The sequence below is a fragment of the Morone saxatilis genome, unplaced genomic scaffold (genome assembly GCF_004916995.1).
Source record: "Morone saxatilis isolate NCDOM2014 unplaced genomic scaffold, NCSU_SB_2.0 Contig11, whole genome shotgun sequence".
Classification (NCBI taxonomy): Eukaryota; Metazoa; Chordata; class Actinopteri; family Moronidae; genus Morone; species Morone saxatilis.
The window spans coordinates 13,802,558-13,826,174 of NW_023339663.1; the positions used below are offsets into that span (position 1 = coordinate 13,802,558).

The 23,617-nt window shown below is 38.6% G+C and overlaps 4 protein-coding genes across 4 annotated transcripts in view; 2 read left to right on the top strand and 2 right to left on the bottom strand.

Annotated features, from left to right (window-relative positions):
- Positions 1-848: 848 nt before the first annotated feature.
- On the top strand, positions 849-3,274 carry adma (adrenomedullin a). Its single transcript, XM_035682563.1, has 4 exons — positions 849-998; positions 1,597-1,699; positions 1,818-1,943; positions 2,059-3,274. The coding sequence occupies exons 2-4, from the start codon at positions 1,605-1,607 to the stop codon at positions 2,360-2,362; spliced, it is 525 nt and encodes a 174-aa protein (XP_035538456.1). The 5' UTR covers positions 849-998; positions 1,597-1,604; the 3' UTR covers positions 2,363-3,274.
- Positions 3,275-8,459: 5,185 nt separating this feature from the next.
- ampd3a (adenosine monophosphate deaminase 3a) lies at positions 8,460-17,571 on the top strand. Its single transcript, XM_035652565.1, has 15 exons — positions 8,460-8,599; positions 11,493-11,715; positions 11,852-12,032; positions 12,214-12,379; positions 12,469-12,688; positions 12,820-12,949; positions 13,105-13,299; positions 13,501-13,632; positions 13,715-13,878; positions 13,995-14,121; positions 14,655-14,818; positions 15,196-15,316; positions 16,266-16,439; positions 16,578-16,688; positions 16,802-17,571. Exons 1-15 carry the CDS (start codon positions 8,560-8,562, stop codon positions 16,967-16,969), a joined length of 2,316 nt encoding a protein of 771 aa, XP_035508458.1. The 5' UTR covers positions 8,460-8,559; the 3' UTR covers positions 16,970-17,571.
- A 64-nt stretch (positions 17,572-17,635) lies between these two features.
- Positions 17,636-20,069, bottom strand: lyve1a (lymphatic vessel endothelial hyaluronic receptor 1a). Its single transcript, XM_035652566.1, has 6 exons — positions 19,929-20,069; positions 19,598-19,781; positions 19,365-19,504; positions 18,458-18,673; positions 18,202-18,274; positions 17,636-17,993 (listed from the first exon to the last, which is right to left on the bottom strand). Exons 1-6 carry the CDS (start codon positions 20,014-20,016, stop codon positions 17,843-17,845), a joined length of 852 nt encoding a protein of 283 aa, XP_035508459.1. The 5' UTR covers positions 20,017-20,069; the 3' UTR covers positions 17,636-17,842.
- A 1,631-nt stretch (positions 20,070-21,700) lies between these two features.
- The window catches only part of mrvi1 (murine retrovirus integration site 1 homolog), a 31,377-nt gene continuing 29,460 nt past the window's right edge, over positions 21,701-23,617 (bottom strand). Inside the window, exons 36-37 of the mRNA XM_035652040.1 lie at positions 23,263-23,391; positions 21,701-22,631 (exon numbers count right to left, since the gene is read on the bottom strand). Coding sequence (XP_035507933.1) covers positions 22,469-22,631; positions 23,263-23,391 — 292 coding nt within the window. The 3' untranslated portion in view covers positions 21,701-22,468. The remainder of the gene's footprint in view (positions 22,632-23,262; positions 23,392-23,617) is intronic.

Consider the following 23,617-nt stretch of genomic DNA (forward strand, 5'->3'; position numbering starts at 1 on the left):
TACGTCATTGAAGTCCATTTTCTGACTCAAGATTTATTCATATTAATTGTAAAATTCCAGTTCCCATTTATCCAAATAAATTACATAGTGAGTCCGGAGTCAAATATTTGCCTTGTACAAACAATTACATAGTCTATTGTGTTTACAGTTGGGCACACTTACTATATTGAATCAGTTACTCAATGCTTGTTTCTTTTCAAATCTCAGATTCATCATCCAGTGTGCTTCAAGATGACATGGAACTTCACTGTGTCAGGGAGTGCCATGAAAAGTGGACTGTGGAAATATTCCTTAAATTTTACTTTATACAACTAGCTAGTTGGACTTAAAGGAACGTTAACAAAAACTATACCTTACTGACCTTAAAGTTTAAATATAACAAGATGAATGTTTAAACCTTTCCCTTTTGTGATTATTTAGATTTATAATACCCCCCTATAGAAAGCAGTCGGCTGAGATGAACATGTTGTACTCTTACTGGGACAGCGAGTCTAGCTTTTAACTTACATAACAGATGGCCATTCACGTGTTGCCATTATATACACAAATAGAAATTAAAGAAGCAGCATTTAATGAGAATTTTAAAACTGTGTGGTTGCATCAGCCATGAAAGAGTTAAAGGTATGACTTATTGAAACAGTGAAAACAGGATACAATGGCTGCACTGCATTTATTATGCAAACTCTATTTCCTTTACTAGTTTAATTTTGTTTATTTAATTCTTTATCTTCTATCTTCTATCTTTATCACTGTGTTGCGTTGTACTACATGAGCGCAGCACAGTAATGCATGGCTGGGGTGGGGAAAAGGATGAGAGATTGCCCCTCCCACCTCCTGCTGTATAAAGGCTCCCTGTCTGGTGTGTAGGAGCTATTAGCAGAGTGACACAGCTGCCTTACAGAGCCAGTGGCAATTTCAAGAAACCTGTGGAGTACTCTTTTACAGCTGAATCTACAAGAAGAGCTTTCTCATCCAACTGAATTATTGGAGAATTAAAGGTATGTACACTATCTTTTAAACAGACTATTGCTGTGCTCTGCTTCCAGCTGATGGCTTTATGCTTGCTTTTTCAGGGTCAGGGCACAAGTGTAGAGGCAAGGACAGGTTATCTGTCTGGTTATATAAGCAGTTCAGCTCTTAATTTGTGCGTCTGTGGAGGAATTGTCTTTAAGGAGTAAAGCATGCAACAGAGGCAGTACATTCTATATTGTTAATTATTTGCAACTAATTTAGCTATGTTTTGTTCTATTTAATGAGGTGAATGAGTGGAACAAAATTTTAGTTTTTGTTTGACTTCTGAGCTGAGCCTATTTTGGACCCCTCATTGGTAGACTGTCCTTCGCATTATTGGCCAGGGGCCCAAAGCATGGTTGTAGGTTTACTTAACCGAGAAAAATCTGACCTTAGCTTAACATTTTAAATAAATGAATGATGAGTGCAAATAACTTGGCTTTTGGACTCTTGTGTAAGCAATCAACAGTATGGCAGGGAATACCGTATGAGTTTTACATGCATAAAGAGATGAAATGAATGCAGTTTAACATTATTTTTTGGCATGAATACATAATTAACAAATGTTTTCTCCACTCTCCACAGGAGTCAAAATGAAATTGATCTTCCAGTCCTTCCTCTATTGCTGTCTGCTGGCGACAGTAGCACACTGTGTGGAACTTGAAGTCAATCCGGAGTTGAAAAAAAGGTGAGTTATCTGATGAATAATTCATTCAATAATCACAGTCTGTCAAGCTTGTGACACCAAGGATCTGTCTACGGAATTATCTACCTAAGACTGATGGATATGTTCTCTCCTCTTCCAGGCTAAGCATATGGCTAGGGAGCAGATTGAGACGGGATCTTGACAGCGTATCAGTAGAGAAGACAGAAGAGTCGGAGCACTTTGTCAGACCAGAAGATATCAGGGATACTTTGCTGCCACATTCCAGGTAAGACACTGACCATGTAATCCTGAAAACAAACTGTCAAAAAGTTTACTCCATTAACACCTCAGGAGTGAACAGCATGGATTAATGTCCTCTTGTCTCTTCCTCTGTCCTCCAGCACTGACATCAATGTCAGAACCAAGAGGTCTAAGAACTCAGCCAACCAGCCAAGAAGACAAGGTTGTTCGCTGGGCACCTGCACAGTGCACGACCTGGCACACCGTCTGCACCAACTCAATAACAAGTTGAAGATCGGGAGTGCCCCCGTTGACAAGATCAGCCCACAGGGATACGGCCGGAGGCGTCGATCTCTTCCAGTGCACAGAGTCACACTGAGGCTAGAGCAGGGCAGGCTGAGGCCCGTGTGGAGCATAACTGACTCACAAGTTCACAAGCTTGAGGCTCTCCTCAGACGGACATGAGCAGGACTTTGCAAGAGTTGGGAACAAAAGCGAGGGAGTAGTTCAGAGTTAGTGTCCTCTCTGCTCTGTTCTAAAATTCTCAGAATGCCTCAGACTTCTGCCAAGTATTCTCCAGCACATTTTTTCCAGGCATGAGGACTGAGTCAGAGCAAGATTGGCTGCACTGAGTTTGCGACGTAGAGCGTGCAAACAACTGCAGCTGGCTTACAGACACTGGATGGCACAGCGTGGAGCAAACTACAGGTGCTGCTCTCTGCTTGGCAGAGGGAAAAGAAGAGTGCTAATACCTGGCAAAGTGGACTGGCTTAAAGAGGAAACTCTCTTCTAACATGCTGGGACTTTACACACTTCTTCCTCAAGGCCAGAACTCTGATAAGTGCTATCCTCTAAGGATTATACCACCATGTTCCAAACTGTCAGTACTTGTCTGCACTTTTCCATTTGGACTTAAAGTCAAATGAATCATCAGGAAAAGACATCTTCATCACAATGCCAAACAGGAAGATAGGCTACAGAGCTCCGAAGCTCTTTTGGACACTGTATAAGGGAAAATGCCTTAGATTCTGTGAGATATGTGCCAATCCCCAATGGATTGAAATATACTTGAAATTGTTATTGTTTGTACAAAAACATGTGCAATCTATATTTGTTTTTATTGCAGGTATATGTATATATGAATTCCTTTATTTAAATATTATAGAGAGGTTACATTAAAGTACTTATGCAGATAGAACTATTTTTGTACAGGAAGAAATATATATGGGCATTGTAGCTATTTGTCATTATTCTTTTGCAAACTGTGGTAATAGGATCTGTTTTATAGTTATATTATATATTTGTAAATGTGTTCTATTTTATTTTTGTCAAAGCAATAACATTGTTATTCAATAAACATTTTGCATACAAAATCTAGACCTTGTCCAGACCTCCTTTGCTCCTGGCTCTTGTAAATTGAAAGTGGCACTCTATTGTCTGGAGTGCACTGCTACAGCAGGACACAGAGCACCTGGTCTCTGTTAAGTGATTACAGGGTCTCATTAGAGCCTCCCCTCCTCTCACTACATTCCCCTAGTTATGACGCCCCCCTTCCCTTAAAAAAAAGGGCAGACAGGGTGCCAGGCGCATTCCTGCTTGGTTCAGATCATATTTGTTGGCTCACCCCACACCACAGAGCAGCCCTAAAGCCATGAGAGAAGGCTGAGGCTTTAGCTCCATCTGTCTTCAATGCTAGATAGTTGGGACACGAGAAGGCCGATGTGGGGGGTTCCGGCCTAACATTCCTGTGAGAGCATCATGAAAACAGCTCCAACAAAGCACTGATCATGACCTTCACATTCAAGCACTCCGCCAAGACTGAACAGCACTGAAAGGCTGTTGCAAAGAGGTCTTACTTGACACATTATCATCCCTTCTTCAGACTGAGTTCAGACTACACAACATAAGACACATATATTACAGATTTCTCTTTTAGCTGTATTCCTTTAATCTCTTTTTATTCAGGCCAGCCCCACAATGCTCAGGGTACAACTGTTAACATGGGCACTGCACAGAGTGATGGACCATGAGAAACAACTGAGGATAGTCCATAAAGTGACAACCTTGCATCTTATTCTCTAGCTTCACTCGTTTGCATAAATTTACGTAGCAATATACGCTTTATCACATATACAGATTTACAACAACAGATCAAGCCAGGAATTCACTGAATGGTATAAAGTCAAACAAACCAGAGATTTATAGTCAGATATTCACTGCCACTTTTTTGATGTCCCTCGTACTCATTACTAGCATGACTATCAGTTTTTCCTTTTAAGCACTAACTGGACATTCACCCTGCCTTTATAAACAATTCTGAGTGAAATCATTCAGGAAATGAAAGATAAACCTGTGACTGAATACAATTATGTACGGCTTTAGTTTTTTGTAAAGCCCACAGAACCTCATACCAATTAAAAGTGTGATCATTGAGAATTAGAAATACTGGCTGGATACAGTTTCTGCTTTTGTTTTAATTCACTGGAAAAGCCAATTACAGCTGTTTAAAACTCTGCAGTATGATTGTGAACAGGATATACAGAAACAGAGTGAGTATCAAAAATGCATTGTATGTTCTCTATTGCCATCTAGTGAGATTGGATTGGTAAAACACTAACATTTTGGTGGTTCTTTGTATGATTTATTTAATTAGATCAGACAGCTGAATTCAAAAGATTTTTAACTAGAAGTGGGAACAGCAATATGTCTTGCTTTACTACAATGTTTGCTTACAACCTATTCTTTTGCATGGATTTAGACTTTGAAAAAGAGCTTACAATGTTACTTCAATAAAAAAATATTTTGGCAGCTTTAATCTTTCTGAAATTGTACAGGTATAAGTATAGGTTATGGCTGAATTAAACTGGCACAATGCACAGTCGCTACCACATGTCAATAACACAAGACCTGCCCTACATATGACTCAATGGCATTAGGGCAATAACAAATATTGTAAAGAAAATAAAATAAAGTGAATGTGCCATCTAGTGGCTGATGAATATATAAATATAAATACATGTATTTCTACATTTTAAATGGGTATTGAGTTTCTGCACAAAACCCTTAGGGTAAAAAATAGATCTGGGCCATTCAGTGTACTCTCCAACTATGTGATGGTGTCACTCCTTCGGTAAGCCAATCAGATGGTGACGCCAGTGACGTGATGAGAAACTGATCAGTGTAGGTCAGCTGGTAAAAAAAATAATACTCACTTTCCAGGACTTACTGTATGCTAATCTCCAAGCCTTTTATTTTTTCAACTGCTGTGTTTCGACAGCTATCAACAGTATTATTTGAGGACCTGGCCTTTCCACCATTTTAACTTTACTGCCAAAATGTGAGTTAAAACGCTGTGCTGGGAAAATCAGGAACTCAGGTATTAATAAGGTAATAAATTGATTTGCTCATTGAGTTCACTATTGAACAAAAGAGAGAGGAGGAGAAGGCAGATAAATAATCAGTCTGACAATACTGCTGTCAATCATAATAATACAGGCCCAGGGTTAAGAGTTAGTCCTCGACAGCCAGCTCTAAAAGTACCCTGATAACCTGAGCTAAAAGGATTAGCCTCATAATCTGAAACACTGTCAGGCTAAATCAGGGACTGTGGGCCCCCTGCTGCTTATTGCCACAGTAGTAAATGTAGGTCCTCTTCCAAGACTGTGTCAGGAGTTCACCTATGCAAGACTGCTTATTCTGCTCTGCAAAGGTATCAAAGAAAGTGCTTTGATCTGGCTGTGAGACTCTACCCCAGAGACTGATTTTACCGGTAGTACAGACAGCTTGGAGTTTTAGTTTCTTTGCAACATGCAAAGAATACATACACTAATAGACACTTACTCCCACCATGACGTACACTGATGACGTAAGTCCATACAAATGTACTGTAATTGTCTTAATCTTAGTTGAGGAACTATAGTTAAAGAGACAGAAGTGAATGTACCTAGTGAAACCTGTTATATAATTTGTATATGTATTGTTTATTTCATCCCAAAACATTCTTACAATGCCGTTATTACTTACCAGTCTGCTCATGTCACGTGACAGCAAAATGTTCTGCAAATGAACAAAACACCCACAAGAGGACATGATTAGTCTCTTAGAAAGAAGAGAGAAAACAGGAAAAAAAACAGATATTTCACATATTTATTCATTTTGACCATAATCCCCACTTCATTCACTACTACTCCCTGAAAACAGTTCAATGACCCCGATGGCTGACTTCGGCATCCGATCAGCTGATGTCCTTGTACTAAGCTGTGGCATTGAAAGAGTTAAGGATGGAGTGGTGTGCACTGCAGGGTGGTGGATGAGATATCATTTACTCTAGCCAAAACAAGAGCACAGCATGACTTAGATGTTTCTTTGAGGGAACCTGTGCACAGTTTATTTACACTTCAGAGACAGCAGAGCCAGAGCAGGTGAGTGAACTTATTTAACATATTAGTAGTCTAATGTTGATGACCATGAATTGACAACGGGAGTCAAGACAAGTCGTAGTTGTATTTATTTAGCACAATATAACAAATCACATATTTGCCTCAAAGGGCTTTATAATGTGTACAGCAAGGACACCATCCATCCTTAGACCCTCGGTTCCGATAAGGAAAACCTCCCCCAAAAACCTTTTAATGGTGTAAAAATGGAAGAGGCAAACATTACTTTAAGAATCTTTGTATGTCGTCAAAATTTCCATTCACAAAAATCTTGGCTTATAGTTATGTTACTGTATAGTTCTGCTGTACATTATGTGAGACATTGTAACTGGTTTATGTGTATCCATATCCAAACCCATTTATCGGTGAAAAAAAATAAATAATCCACATCTAGACTTCCTGGAAATGTATCTGACAAGTAATAGAGAATAGCTGTAAGCGAGCCTGCTTTGCATTCATGGGTGAGTGCACTTCCCTTCCCTTTTATCTTTATTCTTTTCCAGGCACTGACCACTGAGAAAAATGAGAAAAGGAGACACGCCTCTTTTAAAGCAGCAGTCAAGTCCTTGCTTGGGAAAGAGTGAGCTTCTTTACTTTCCCTCTGTCATCACTATCCCTATGTAATGTAAATGGATTTCTCTTGTGTTGTTGACCTCTCTCTCAGTTATGACTTTGACAAAGAGCCGACGTGGGGGCTCGGCCAATTACAGCAGTGACGTGTCTGAGAAAAGACAAAAAAGACAAGATAAAGATGGCAGAATATAGCGAGCTGGGTCTAAGATAGGGCAATGAGTGGTGGAGTAATGGCTTCAACAAGCCTCCTCTGGGATTTACAGTGAATGGGAAATAATAATGAATGATGATCCTTACTTACTAGGATGATATATGGTGACCTCCACATTTCCACATTTCCAGTACATTTACAAGGGTGCACACACATACATTAGCCGAGAGTCGACAGTGAGCACCATTAAGATACTCCCCACATTAGTGTCTAATAATGCTGTCTGGAGAGATACGCCATAACACTATTTCTCAGACATCTGACCTGATGTTTCCTAAACCAGATACTATGATCAATAAGAGTCCAGTGGGAGTACAACAGGACAGAAATGCATTGTTATTGTTTAGGGATTGACTGTGCAGAGTGGTGGGGTGGGAATCAGCAGGCTTCTTGATGTTATTTTTTTCTCATTTACGTCAATGTCATATTTTTTTAAGGATCCAGTCCCTAAATGTCCTCCAGTCTAAAGGAAATAAACATTGATGTGTGTTTATAGCTACGTTACAAATGATGATGAGTTGTACCTCTCTAGGGAACGGAAGCATGCAGAAGCAACACGTGCAGTATCTGCTGACCCTCTGCCATACTTCCGGACCACCTGTACATAACAAGCAGATAGGATAACAACAGATATCAGATAATTGTTGAAGCTTTGCAAACACAATTTATCTCATAATAAAGCACATTTTTATGAATTCGTAGTCAGAATCAGAATCAGAAATACTTTAATAATCCCAGGGGGAAATTATTTAAATTATTTAGTAGTCAACAAATTCATAAATTCGATAGTTTATCCTGGTCCAGGCCGTAGTGAGAGAGATCATTTATTATGTTGGTTAAATGTATGATGATTATTTTACCACACTGACTGACAGAGGAGTGTTCTTCTCACCATTAAACCTTCAGCCTGGTCACCTAGTTATAAATAGGTGGGCACTGACAGCAAGACATACAATGCATTATGCATCTCTATTCTCTACGTCATATATACAGATCACAAATGGGAGAGTTGTACCTCTGAGTGGCAATCTGAGAGTAGCCTAATGGTGAGGAGGGTCTCTTCCTCACTCCTTCTCTATGTGTGCACAATGTACAGTTAAGTAAGTACAAGAGTAAGTGTGTGTTTCTTGTGAGTGTGTGTGTGTCTGAGAGAGACAGAAAGAGAGCGATAAATAGAGCAGTAGACGGCAGGCTCTGTCTAATCTGAGTGAGGCCCTCTCTTTGTTGACAGCCAGTTTTGACATATTCTCAGGATTAGCAGCCCTGTCAACATGATGCCGCTGGCTCCTTAAAATAGAGAGATGGGCAGTTGTAAAAACAAAACTGTAGTTGTGTGCCACTGCGGGCTCATAGATTGACTTTAGTCTGACCCAGATAGATGCAGGCAGAATCTCTTAGGCTACCACTGATTCTGTACGGTGCTTCACTTTGTCCAATCTGAGATGACAGCAGCCCCAAATATGGCTATGAGCGGCACTGAAGGTAAGCGCGGGACTGATGAGACGCATATAAATGCAATACAAGATAATAGGCAAAATGGCTATGAAATCAAGTTACAGTATATGTTAATCTCTGCCTCAGTCACTGCACATCTGCTATATTTCAAGGCACATGGTCACCAGAAAGGAGTCTGAGGCTGAGTTTGGTCAGCAGCAAAATTAGACAGCAGTGTGGGGGAGATGAGTCCGCACTAAGTGTTGGGTCTCTCTGACCTAACAATGCATGACAGGGTTAACATAAACTTAAATTCATTTTTGAAGAACTCATGAGTAAATTTTACTTAATTTAAATAAAAAATAATCATAAAGACAATTACAAGAGCAGAATAAAATGTGTAAAGTGTAAACTATTGTAACTTATACCATATACACATACTTTACTTAAACCCCCTGACACATTTTATTAACAGTGTTTTTTTAATGGTTAAACAAAAAAAACAAACACTTTTTGTCGCATTATGATGTTTAACGAAACCTTTATTTTCCAGCCTCATCACCTTCTTGACCCCGGTTGTCACGGTAACAGTTAAACTATAGACGACTAGGCCAGTGAATGAGTTGAGACTTTAGTTATTTTACTACGTACAGTAATTATATGCTAAAAAAAAAAAAAAAAGATGTCAAAGTTATTGAAATGAACTCACCGGCGTCATCACCTCAGCAGGATTAGTAACTTTAAATTAAAAGTGCATGCTAACTTACTACTCAGGTCAGTAGCATGTTATTGTTGTGTTGTAACTAACTAACTAAAGTTATATCTATGTTAGAGAGGAGCTACGTTGGTTTAAAACTAGCTAACCTACAACTAAGTTAACTTTCACAACACCAAAACAGGCAGCTTAACCGTGAACGCAGTGTTTTATTGATTAGGCTAACTTACAGCTAACTTTAGCCGCGGACTGATTTTAAAAATGTGTGTTTAGGTTACCGGTAAGTCATCATGTGGAAAAGGGAAAACATTAATACTGTTTCCAGTTATTAGTGTTTCCATTACAGTGTCCCAATGCAGTTGTGTTCTGATAATAATATATTTATATTCATAATTGTATTGACTTGTTGACATGGAGGACACTTCTTCAAAAGAAAAACATAGCAGAGAATTATAAAGTTCAAAAAGTAAAGAACACAGGATAACAGAAAAAGCAAAATATGTACAACAACAAAGATAGGTAATGGAATAAAAAGAATAAATGTTGATAATGAGTGTTAAATTAACTAGGAGGTGGGTTAGAAACAACATGTAGATCCAATAGAAAATGCCAGTAACTAGATAAGATAAGATATATACTTTATTAATTACTACTACTACTAATAATATAATAATAAGTTTCTCAATTATTATGTTCCCTTCTGCTTACAATTCATTCACTCTCTCTGTTTCTGCATATGTTTTTGTTTTGTTTTTCATGGGATTTGTTCAGTTGTTAGACAAGATGTGGCTCTCACTCTAAACTAATACTGTTTTCAACTCAAATGAGATTTGTGTGTGTGTGTGTGTGTGTGTGTGTACCTGACTGTGAAAAGGTGAGGAGAGAGCAAAGTATTTGTTTCACAGAATTTATTTTGGAGAGCATGAGAGAACACTTAATAATTCATACGGCCATCATCTCTCCAGATCAATACAGCTTTATGAGCCTATCCCTTTTCACGTTGTACATGTGGTGCCATAAAGCTCCACAGCAGCGGTGAGGCACACAGCTGTTGTCAGGATAGTGTTGTGTGTCCGGAATGATAAGCTTCCTGGAAGCACCCTGGCAGAGTGGAAAATTGGCTTCTACGACACCATGCAGCATGGCCTTTCTCTGTAGTTGCTTCGGCACTTCAATGACCAGAACTGTGTCCTGTATCACTGAAGATATCAACAAGACACTATTAGTTCACCCAGGTTATCTCCTCGCAGAAATAGACAGTTCTCCGTTTGACATACCTCCAGTACTGTACGTGTCAGCAAGCATGGTGAATGACTGTAACCAGGTGGATCATATCCAGGATTACATACTGTTAGGAAAATTAAACAATACGATATGCTGTTGGTAAGGGCTTAAAGAGAAATGCTGCCATTGTTTTTTATTAAGCCATAAAAGAGACTATAAAGCAACATGTCAAGAATAGCTCAGGAAGATTCCTACGAAGGTGTCATGAATCTGGAGAATTGAATGGAGCTATCTGACAGGTTATTTTCAAATGTCATTGTACCAGTGCACAATTCACAATGTTTTCAATTTAGTATGATGATAATCCCATAAATATTCCACAGGACTAGCTAGTGTTTCCATTACAGTATCCCAATGCAGTTGTTTGCTGATAATAATAAACTTTGTTGTTATAGCACCTTTCAAAATAGTATTGACTTGTTGCTTTACATGGACGACACTTCTTAAAAAGAAAAAGATCGCCAAGAATTAGTTAGTAATGAAAAGTTCAACAAGCAAAACGGGAACACAGGATAACAGAAAAAGCTAATAATGTACAACAACAAAGCTATGTAATGGAATAAAATGAATAAATGTTGATAATGACAGCTAGGACATGTGCTGGTTTATTTGTTGCAACACAAGAAGTGATTTCTTATGGGTTTAATTTGGAGTTGTGTTGAGGAGTTAACCTGCAGGACATGAACAACTGCAGCAGTGTAATCTAATTTGAGCTAACATAAGCAGTTCACAGAGGGCTCTCCAGGTGGTCATACTGTGCAGCAGTAAGCTCTCGAATGTACTTCCCCCAAACCCTCATACAGGTAGATTCGCTTGTTTACAAAATAGCACAAGCTGGTCTGAGCAAGTAAAGCGCTGATAAGGAGGGCAGGTCCTCTGTGAATCCTATAATTGCATGTCACTGTCACCAGTCATTTTACTGTAGCTTGTACCTCCTTGCAGATATGCCACGTCAATTCCCAAAGGTAACTCTGAGTGAGGCAGAGGAGGAAACGCAACTGCTAGCCGAGAAAGTATATGCATCAGCGCTAAAGGAAGAAGACCACAAGGATGCCTTATCAATGTTCACCGTGCCTGAGGACTGCCCAATTGGCCTCCAGCAAGCCAAGGAACATGAACTGCTTAAGGAGCTGGCAGAGCAACAGTCGGAAGAGAGTACCAAGAGGTAGGCCCTGCTATTGATCTGGCACCAAATCACAGGCACAAATGATCTTAAGGCCAATAAAAACAAAAACTGCATAAGCAATTGTGTCATGACTTGGGGGGAAGTTACATTTGCTTATATGAATTATGTTTTGCAGGAGGAAAAGCTTGAAGATGATTCGTTCCCAGTCAATGTCCCTGCAGATCCCAGTGAATACAGACTGGACGCGGTCAGTGGCAGTTACACCATTCCTGTCCCCTAGCTCCACCTGCTCATCATTGCCAGAAAACTGCCCTGATTACCAGAGGGTCACTATTAGTGGTGATTACTGTGCTGGAGTAAGTGTTATAAACAGCAGTATACATCACAGTTAAGGAAATGAGTGCTTTTGCAGCTTTACACATCTAATTATTGTACACAGAATGTTGAACAAGAAAATATGGCATATTTGTCCACTTACCAAAATGGCTTAGATAAGACAACATTTAAGATTAATTTATGTGTCCATTCCCCATTCAGATTACATTGGAGGACTATGAACAGGCAGCCAAAAGTCTGTTTAAGGCTCTGCTTATTCGTGAGAAATACTCAAAGCTAGCCTATCACAGATTCTGCAGAACCACTACCCAATTCCTCCGCAGTGCTGAGAACATAAGATGGAGTGAAGAAGAGGAAGTTCTTCCAGGTCTGAGGTGTACAATATGGTATTTGAAAAGTTACACTCACTTATTCTATTGTATATGACAGTAACAAAACAATGTTGTGGCCCTCCAGATATGTGCCCGCATCCAACAGCTGGGGAAGATCCCTACAGCATGGACAACATCCCAGAGAACCTGAATTATGAATTGAAGATGAAGGATGGGATAGTGTATGTGTATGACAATGCCAAGGCTCTGAGAGCAAACCAGCCCCACGACCTTCCTTACCCAGACTTAGAGACCTTTGCCATTGACCTCAGTCACGTGCTGGCAATGATTGCAGATGGACCCACGTAAGTTGCCAAAACAAAAACACACTTGAGCCATGCTGGTTGAATAAACAGTCTTGGTTGTAGAACAAGTTCTTGCCACCTATGTAGTACGTAATAACACGTACTAAACTGAGGTTGTCTCTAATTTTCAGGAAGACCTACTGTCACAGACGACTAAATTTCTTGAGTTCAAAGTTCTACCTTCATGAGATGCTCAATGAGATGGCTGAGCTAAAGGAACTAAAAAGTGTGCCTCACAGAGATTTCTACAATGTTCGAAAGGTTAGATTTCTATCCACAGGTGTTCTAAAAACAACTATTTGTAAAAACAAAAAACAAAAACAAAACAATTGCATGCATTTTTAAACACTCAAGTTTCACTCAACTCACACAAGTTTCCCAGGAGACTGAACAGAGAAAATGTCTCTTTCTCTTAGGTGGACACACATATTCATGCAGCTGCTTGCATGTCTCAGAAACACCTGCTGACCTTCATCCAGAAAACCTACAAGCCTGATGCTGACCGTGTGGTGTTGGAAAAGGCTGGAAAAAAGATGACTCTCCAGCAGGTTTTCCACAAACTCAATAAGGACCCCTATGACCTTACTGTGGACTCTCTGGATGTACATGCTGTAAGAAAATTAGAAAATGCCAGCATGTTTTAGCATTTTACTTTCATAAAATGTATAGGTTTCTCAATTATTATGTTCCTTCACGCTCTCTGCCTCTTATTTGTGTCACTTAAATTGCCAATGCAAGTAAGTACTTCTATCAACATTTTTCATGACCACTCTGAGTTCACAAATATGCTTTGTAATTTCTAAACTTTACAGGGGAGACACACCTTCCATCGGTTTGATAAGTTCAATTCGAAGTATAACCCAGTGGGAGCCAGTGAACTTCGAGAAATCTTCCTGAAAACAGACAACCTCATTGGTGGAGAGTACTTTGCTCACATCATAAAGGTAGCATATCATGTAATCATACATTTGAAGTCAGAACTGATGCAGAGACAGTTAAGCACACTCCACTTCTCACATTTAATAGGAAGTGGCCCATGACCTGGAGGAGAGTAAGTACCAGCATGCAGAGCCACGTCTTTCCATCTACGGACGCTCTCCAGAGGAGTGGGACAGTCTGTCTAAGTGGTTCATTCACCACAAAGTACACTCTCCAAACATGAGGTGGATGATTCAAGTGCCCAGAATATAGTGAGTGCTCCAACCTTAGGATAAATTCAATATTACAATTTTTCATAAACATTTCTTAACATATAAAATCTTGGCATTTTCCTAAAAATATAAGAGGATGTTTTAATGTGTTTCAGTGACATTTTCAAGTCGAAGAAGCTGGTACCTAACTTTGCCAAGATGCTGGAGAACATATTCCTGCCTCTATTTGAGGCCACTGTTAATCCACAGAAGCACAAAGAACTTCATGTTTTCCTCAAATATGTAAGATTTGTTTTTGTGTTCATCATATTAAAACCTACAGATCAGGCCATCAGGTATTAGGAGTGGAGACGTTTTTAATAAAGTGTGTATGCATAAACTCAAATAAGTAAATAATGAATCACAATATAGTAAAGCAGTTATGATAATATAGATTATATCTTCATAGGAGAATGTATAGTTTCAAATAACGTACATTAATAAACACATCGATTTCCCTATATCTGCTTATAACCACATAGTGTTTTATAAACCACTTATTAAATGTTTATGTAGTGCCTTTAAATGCCAAAGGGGTGTTTAAAGTAAGGTGTGTTACTTTGTGAAAATGAATCAGTAATTTGAAGGTAACACTAAATAATTCAAGAACAAGAATTATTAATTTGAGGCAACAAAGTAATTCATGGTTAAGAATTTTCAGAAAATATTTCTAATATTTGTGACATAATTCTAAACATTTTTACATTTGACACCCGCCAGGCTTCATAAGACCATCTCAGTAGTAAATGACTACATTTCATTCTTTGCGTGTGCAGGTGTCTGGGTTTGACAGCGTGGACGATGAATCCAAACACAGTGATCACATGTTCTCCTTCAGGAGCCCAAAGCCAGAACAGTGGACTACAGATGACAACCCTCCCTACAGCTACTACATCTTCCACATGTATGCAAACATCATGGTCCTCAACAACCTCAGAAAGTAAGAGCTAAAGCTTTTTTTCCTTCTTCACAACACACACTTCTTCATTAAAGCAGGGTGCTTTGCTGTGAGATTGATGGAGGAACATTTCTTTTACAGTCTAGGACCTGACCTGGTACTGTGGGTCCAGCACTCAGTGGACAATATACTTTGTAGAGCTCTCAGGGAAGAAAGAACTGTACAAGCACTGAACTATTGAACCCATACCCCATGAGAGCAACTTAGACATCTCAAAATGCAGTACAGTACAGTATCGCAGGATATCTATAAATACTCTCAGCATGATGAATACAAGGATAAACAAAATTAGACACTGTTCCATGATTTGCTCGTATATCGATTTACTGGTTTATTATGTCCTTTCGTGTCCTGTATAGAGAGCAAGGACTGAGCACCTTCCAGTTCCGTCCCCATTGTGGCGAAGCGGGATCAATCACTCATTTGGTCTCTGCCTTTCTCACATCTGACAACATCTCACACGGACTCAACTTGAAGAAGGTACTTCAGATTGGTTACAGAGATACAAATTCAGATGCTGTCCACAGAATCTAAAAGGGTTAGGGTTAGGATCAAAGAGAAATTCTTCCCGGAACTGGAAGGGATAACATAAAGCTGCTGCTGTGTGGGCCAACCCCAGCCAAACACCAATAAGATAACAATCCTCTATACTTTGTCTTCCTGTTCAATTATGCATTATAGCCAAGAGAGCGACCACAACGTGAGAACACAGAAGAGTATTTATTTAAATTAATTAATTAATCTTTAGACCAACATAATTAATACTCAAATGAACTTAAAGTCTTTGTTGGTTGGAGTTTTTTTTCAGCTTGCGTGTGCAGATTTCTTGCGATTAGTGCTTCAGTTTACCGTGGAACAGCTGAATATGTGAGAACTGCAGGTGAGAGAGAGGAAAGTGGAAGTTTTGAATTTCCTGTGACTAAAAGAAAGAGAGTCCCGAAGAAAGAAAACTGATGACTCACTAATATTGATCTACAACTCAAACTGCACAGACATACATACATTTTGTTCAAGGAGGCAGCAAGACTCTTATATTTTTGTGGCTTTTTGTTTCATTTCTGTAACTTATTCATTACAATTGCAATAATCCAACTATATCTCACTGTAAGTCTGGATAATGTGGATAGAGGCCCACAAATCCTAATGTTAGATCAGGTAGGTTGTGTTCGTTTTTTAAGATTCTGGAACAAAATTGTATGTTTTAGATAGACAATTCAATATATGAGTCCTTGTGCAGCCTGTAGGAGCTGCAGAACTGAAATACAGCACTAGCATTTATATATATAGCACTTAAACAGCTGAAACTATTCACGTGTACATCAAACAGTGGTTGAGCTCCTTTCCTAGCTCGGTGTACTGTATGTGTGTGTGTACCATATGGGTTGCCAGAGCAGCATTTATTTATTTTTTTAACTTCATGTTCCCTCAGAGCCCTGTGCTGCAGTACCTGTACTACCTGGCCCAGGTGCCAATTGCAATGTCTCCACTCAGCAACAACAGCCTGTTCCTGGAATACTCCAAAAATCCTCTCAAAGAATTCCTGCACAAAGGCCTGTGTGTGTCCCTGTCCACAGACGATCCCATGCAGTTCCACTACACCAAGGTAAACGGAAACAAATACACAGGAAATATAGTTTTAGTGTCTTAGTGTAAATGTTTGTATTATTGAAGCGTGCTTTATATGGATTTAGTTCTGTACTGTTAACAATTCTTATCCACTGTTTGTGTGTCCTAACTCTAGGAACCACTGATGGAAGAGTACGCTATAGCTGCTCAGCTGTGGAAGCTCAGCACCTGTGATGTGTGTGAGATAGCCAGGAACAGTGTGCTGCAAAGTGGACTGTCCCACCAGGTACAGTGACACTTTCACTCCACCTTTATCATACCAGGCATTGCCAGGTCTCCATTACTTTTAACCAACATTCATCCCATGTGTCTCTAATTTATTGCATTGTTTGTTTACAGGATAAGAAGCACTTCTTAGGGGTGAACTATCTAAAAGATGGACCTGAAGGGAACGATATCCGTCGGACCAATGTCGCCCAGATCCGCATGGCCTACAGACACGAGACCCTGTGCAATGAACTTAGCTTCATAGTCGACGCAGTGAAGTCTGAAGCTATGGATGAATAAAGCGGACTGCAGCATGCTGAGCTCTCAGTAATCAACCATTTAACATTTACCTTTATTTTGAAAAGTGCCAGTGAGTGACTGTGATGATTAAAAAAACAAAAAAAACAATATCCTGTCAATTAAAAAGTCATGCTTAGCTCATCACAAGTTGATAAGGAAGGAATTTGGTAAAGTGAAGGCGCATGCTTTGGATTACTGGATGACTGATGGCACTTTGGCTCTCAAAGGTTTAGACAAAAGCTGTGGAGGCCCATGTGAATCCCATCATGTATAAACAATTGTACCTTACACTCCATTTTGTGACGAGGGTATGTCATAAACTTGACGTTTTTCAGTTACTGTATACCCCGTATATTAGACGTAGGAACACTTATGGTTGAAAGGGCTTCACACAATGTTAGTTCAGACCACTCTGATAAGAGATAAATGATGTCTGGGACATTTTCTCTGTCTCTCCCTTTAATAGCTTGTTTCAAAGAGGCTTCTGTGAGTTTTTTTGGAAATATATCCATATTTTGAAAGAGTTGACAGAGAGTTCATAATGTCATATGTCTTTTTTAAAAAGTGTGTGAAACGTTGCGTTTACATGTATGTATGTTCATTATGTAAAGTAGTATGTTGAAAGAATAAAAAGTCTTCACAGTGATTGTATTGCAAATGTTGCCATCTAGTGGCTAAACTGCACCATTTAATAACATCAGATGACTTTAATAACATACTAACAAACACATAACATATACAAAAAATAAATGTTATTCTGTTATATTACTTTCACACAAAACAAAGAACACAACACATCTTCATCCTTAAAAAGAATGTTACTCAGGAGTTGTCCATGGAGTCCTTCCTTAGAGTATTTTATCAGAGAAATGTTTATGTTGCTTCTGCTTCATCACCCACTTCTATCCTCTCATCTTCCTGAGCAGCGATGTTGGTTTCCTCTATATTTTTCACACACGTCCACTCTTCTATCTGGATGTTCTCTTGCTGCTGCTTCGTGTCAGAGCTCAGAAAGCGTCTCCTCCTTTTTACAGAGAGAAATAAATAAATCATACTATGCACAATAATAGATGTAACAATAACAAAAGGAGAAACATGGTTTAATTTGTAGTGGCTGGAATTTTACACAAAAAAGATGCTTTCTTTGCTTCTCTTTCCCCCACAGTTTATAGACCTCAGTACTATATATATATATATATATATATAGTACTTTCATATGGAAAACCACTCACAATTTGATGTATGCCAGGATGATTACTGTAATAAGGAGAACGGCACAAATGGAGGTGATGAGTATAGCCGTTGCTGGAAATAAAGCATGAAAGGAAAAAGACATTAGTCAAACAGAACAAAAATCACATCCAAACACTTATAATCTTATAATAAAAGGTCTTTACTTGTGGCTGTTGTCTGTATGTTTTTATTTGTTGCACTGTATTTCTGTATACAGTATGAATTGAATATGACAAAAAGCTTTATTCCTCATACCTCCAGCAGAGCCTTGTGCACTACTGACAAACGGGGCTGGTTCCACCTCATTGTCTATGGTTTCAGGAGTTGAGGAGGAAGAAGGAAGGAGGGTAGTGGACGAGTGCATGCCCTGGGTGGAGTTTGCTGCATTAGAATGAGATTGACTTTGCCCAGAGTAATTCCTGCTGTGCAAAGGGCTATCAGTTGTTGTATCCTTCAATTGTGTAGCCGCATCTGTGCATGTAGATTAGAGATTAGGTAGATTAGAGATTGTAGATTAGGTAAAGACCATTTCAATGTTTTTTATTTAATTAAATTTTAGTATAAAAAAGGTATTATTATCTCAGTACATTTTTCAAATAGAGAAGGTCTAGACCGCACTCCACACTTATTTACAGAGATCCAACAAGCGAGCATTTACTGTGCATGCCATTTAATAATTGTATGTTTTCATCGTTCATTATTTTAAATTAGTTTTAACCTTGTTACTGAGGGAAAAAACATATCTGCCTCCCATTTGCAATCATGGACTGATAGTAATGTCCTTGTACAGCTGTCTTCACTTAGTGTGGGAAAAATATTAAAAAGGCATTTCTAAATGGGTTTCTGGCAGTAATGATACATATGTATTTATTAGAACAACCCTGTAAAATAAGCATAACACAATGAGGAAGTTTAAACAAACATTTTATGTTATGTTTTCAGAAAACAATTTCAGTCCAACATTCCATGAAAAAAGTGATATGTAGAATATACTAAAAATGCAACTTAATCCAAATTCAGTGTACATGTAAATGCAATCAGAAAGTTTAAAGAACAAAAACCAGGGCTGTGTTGATAGCATGCATGATATCTTTAATTAACTGTTGCCTCTTAATGTGTAGTATAAAGCACTGGACAAAAATGCATATGAAAAATGTCATACCTGATTCATTAAAACAAAACACATCAAACTTTTGTGTAACAGAGGCTCGCCATGTCACCAAGCCAATCTTGTTCTGGCCACAATTAGAAAGGGCCTTTCTCCGAGGAATGACTGCAAAGTGTTCATCAATCCATCCAAACCTAAACAAAACAAAACATGACACAGCATCAGACATATATTCAACTAAGCTGAGATTACTGAAGAGATCTCGTGCATGCTTTCTCTGGTCTTACCTGCATGTTTCAAAACCTCTAGTGAGAGCTTCCTGTACTTGTGCTTTTGAGGCAATGTTCACACTGAGGGACAAGCAGAGCCTTCGAGCTTCAGAGGCATTGAAGGTATACTCAGGCTGGTTGAGGTCATTTAAGTAGCTAACCTGGAATACTCCAGCAATACTTTGGTTTTCTGCTGGGAAAACTGGAAACAGCATATAAAACATTTTTAGATTTGGGTTCGTAGAAGCCGTAAATGTAATGAAACACTTTCAAATTAAACAGGGAATTCTTGATTTATCTACAGAAACATAACAGAATATTTTACATATGAGCAAATATCAAAACCTACCTTTGATGTGGCTTGTGTCAATGTTGAGGCCAGAGATGACTGGAGTAATTGACAACACTGATGTGATGCAAAGCCAAAGCATATTCATGGCTGATCAGAGACGGAACGAATGCCGGGTATGACAAGTGTTGCGCGCTTTATGTGTCCCGTCAGCTAAATGACAGGGTTAAATAGGGGTGATTCTGTTCACCAGGGTGTGTGGACTCTTGCCAGAAAGTAAAGGAAAAGGAAGAGGGAAGTACTGCTCATGGGTCAGATCAAGATCCATCATATGTTCTAGGAGAGGGCCCCAGGAGAAAAAGAGATAAAACGAATATGTCAACAGGAGACAAATCTTTCTGTAGAAGGCAGTGTACAGTGAATTCATGTTCCACAAATAATTACATTTCTTGGCTAAGTCAAAATGCAGCTTATAATATAGCACAAAAAAAATATAGTTTAACACTTAAAAAATAATGACGTTATACGTGTGATAGTGTCCTCATAGAGTAAGTGATTTGCACTGTTACTGACATCTGACACTGGGAACTCTGTCCAAATGATTTCCTCCCATGGGACTTTACTTAGTCATTACCATGCTTATGATCTCTGGTATCCTCTCATGAGTCTTTGGCACACGACAACATCCCACTTCCACAAAAACATCTCAGCACAAGCCCTGTCAGCAGGAAATGACGCAAAGAGCGCTGACGAACACGCAGCAGTGTTTTTGTCAGATGTGAGGTGTCAATGAGGTGTGTGGGCATAATAATCTGAAGCAGGGAAAGGGAAAGTATTTAAGTTCTCTTAAGGGTGGGGTTTGTGTGTCTATGGGGTCATGTTAAAACCTTCTAGGGTTAAATTGCATTTAACTTAGATAACATTACACTAAATAGTTTCCTGGGTTGATTAAACTACTCTAATGAGAATATGATGATTCATATGATGATGAAGTGAACAAGAAAACATGATAGGCATGGATCTATATCTCACTGTTACCCTTCAGTTTTGCTTCTGATAAACAAACAAGACACAACGTGTTGATAAGCGAGCTTTAGAGGTGCTGGTAGATGGATTTTGTTACCGTTGGGCAAAGCCAGGCTAGCTGTTTCCCTCTGTTTCTCTTACTCTTGCTAAACTAAGCTAAGCTAATCTAAGCTAACCGGCTGATGGTTGTAGCTTCATATTTTACATACAGACATGAGAGTGGTATCAATCTTCAATTTAACTCCAAGGAAGAAAGTGAACATGTATTTTGCCAAATGTCAAACTATTCCTTTAAAGTGACTATAATGATAATTTTATCATAACATTATTACTATTATTATTATTACTATTTCAGGTTTAAAGGTCCAGTGTGTAACATTTAGGAGGATCTATTGGCAAAAATAGAATATACATGTATATATATTCATAGGTATGTAATTAGTTTATAACCACCTGAAAATAAGAATAGTTGCATGTTTTCATCACGTTTTTATCTACAGAGGAAGCAGGTTGCCTTCCACAGTCCACCATGTTGAACCGCAGTTTCTACAGCAGCCCAGAACGGATAAACTAAATACTAACTCTAGATAGGGCCTTTGCATTTTTTGGGAGTTTTGTAACCACCTTTTTTTTCTACACACAAAAGGAGGGAGAGGCGAAGGGATTGCAATCTGAAACTTAATAGCTAGATGCCAGTAAATCCAACGCACTGGTCGTTTAGTCCTCTGTACTGTATGTTAGAAAAGGGATTAATCTGCTTTGGTGGCACTTTATATTTCTCAATAGAAATGACCACAATAGGTTTTCAGGCACCTTTATTTAAAGGTGAAGTGGCAACACATAAAATCTACAGAGAACAAACAACACATGTGCAAAGAAGATAAAAACAAGCCTCATGCCATCTAAACAGTGCTCTCATACAAGAAGGAAATCGCTCAGTGCTCTGAAGACACAATCCAAAATGGCACAAATGAGAACCATCAGCTGCAAAATATTGCACTTAAGGAACTACTCTGGAATGTGCTTATATCTTAATGTCTTTAAATACACATTATAGAAATTAAACAAAAAATAAAAACATTCCTTTTCCTTTTAAATATCAATTCAAAATCTCTCTGGAGTTTTATTATCCACTGGACCTGAGAGATTATACTTTAACATTAGAGTGTAGATAAATATACACTTTTTCCATTGCGGCATTTAATGGAAAGTTTTCATCATCAAAATGCACCCAAAACAGAACAAATCATTAGGTATGCATCTAATTTAAATATATATAGTTATATATCATCACACTATATAATTGGTCCCTAAACATATATTTTTTTTCAATTTAAACAAAATTCTAACTTAATGCTGTTAAAGGCAACATTATCCATAAAGCCTCCCAAAACGTCTTTGGCCCTCGAGAGTCAGGGTCATTGATTCAAGTGAGTTTGAGTGTGGTGATATGGTAAACTGACAGAGACAAGAGGACGACTGCTGTCTCTCTTATTCTGTTCTGGGGTTCTTTGGTTGTGCTGCTACACTTAGTCCAAAGATCTTCATCTTTCCTCGCACAAGTCCTTTTCTGCTTACGTGTCCTCACGTCTGTTGTAGTAGTCACTGAAGAATGTAAAAATACTGATAACCAGACACATCACCACAAACAGTGTCAGGGCGACCCAGAGTAGACGCCGACTCAAGGAAATCCTGGGAAGAAAACGACCAAGAAGAACCAGGACCTCCTCCATCCTCCTGCGAAGACATATATCTCATATTGTCATTGCTGTCAACAGTTTTATATATCTACGCAAATACAATGATAGGAGTTTCTTTCATGACAGATATGTGGCTTGAAATCATCCATGTATTTCTATTTAAACCTACTACAAGGAGATTTTAACTGGTTATGAAACTCTATATGACCCACATAAACAAACGAGACCATCAGCGAGAAGACTGGCTATTTCTATATAGTTATTCTTAATGCCGGCCACTGGGTCAGATTCAGCTGCATTCCCCTTGAAATCAATGAACGAGACAGTGGAAACTTTACCACTTTTGTCCACAGGGGACGATTTCCTGACAAATGTACCATCACAAACATCCAACGTTCTGCAAGTGTAATAAGTCTAATAGCTGTGCTAAATGACAAAAACCATTTTTTAAAGCAGGAGAATTCACATAAATAGAGAAGCTCTTGATGTATTTAAACTACTATTTGCTTATTGAGGTGTACTTTCAGGGTGTAGATGAGATTCAGGTACTTAGTATTGCATTATTAATAGAACTTGGAACATCTGGTCTGCTTGTGTCTTTGCTGTCAAAGAACAACATACAAAACATGCTGCTTATTTCTTTTTATAAGGCAGCAGATTTAGTTTACCTGGTTGTTTTTATTTTCTTTCCACTCTCTTCATCTTTATTTTTCACTTCCAGCAGTTTCTCTTCAGCGTTTTTCTCTTCATTCTTCTCCTCCTGCAGCACTTTATTTTGCTTCAGTCCCTCTTGGAAGCTGCATGTGAAATGTTTATATTTACCAGCAAGATCTAAAATTATACGGTAGTAAGATTCCAGAAATACTGATGTTCTATCATCAGACCGTAACTAGGAATGTAGAATTCATAATAATCACTGTAAATGTCTCAAAGTCTCTGTATACTTAATATTATATACATGAGAAAATTCACCTGTACAACAACAACAACATACCTGATGGGTTCCATAAATGTAGTGATTTA

Coding starts and splice junctions, on each gene's coding strand:
- adma (XM_035682563.1), top strand. CDS start 1,605: ATGAAATTGATCTTCCAGTCCTTCCTCTATTGCTGTCTGCTGGCGACA. Junction 1,700..1,817: donor AATCCGGAGTTGAAAAAAAG/GTGAGTTATCTG, acceptor CTCCTCTTCCAG/GCTAAGCATATGGCTAGGGA. Junction 1,944..2,058: donor ACTTTGCTGCCACATTCCAG/GTAAGACACTGA, acceptor TCTGTCCTCCAG/CACTGACATCAATGTCAGAA.
- lyve1a (XM_035652566.1), bottom strand. CDS start 20,016: ATGAATATGCTTTGGCTTTGCATCACATCAGTGTTGTCAATTACTCCA. Junction 19,505..19,597: donor AGAGGTTTTGAAACATGCAG/GTAAGACCAGAG, acceptor TGTTTTGTTTAG/GTTTGGATGGATTGATGAAC. Junction 17,994..18,201: donor ATCCTGGCATACATCAAATT/GTGAGTGGTTTT, acceptor CTCTGTAAAAAG/GAGGAGACGCTTTCTGAGCT.
- ampd3a (XM_035652565.1), top strand. CDS start 8,560: ATGACAGCAGCCCCAAATATGGCTATGAGCGGCACTGAAG. Junction 8,600..11,492: donor GGCTATGAGCGGCACTGAAG/GTAAGCGCGGGA, acceptor ACCTCCTTGCAG/ATATGCCACGTCAATTCCCA. Junction 12,380..12,468: donor AGAAGAGGAAGTTCTTCCAG/GTCTGAGGTGTA, acceptor GTGGCCCTCCAG/ATATGTGCCCGCATCCAACA.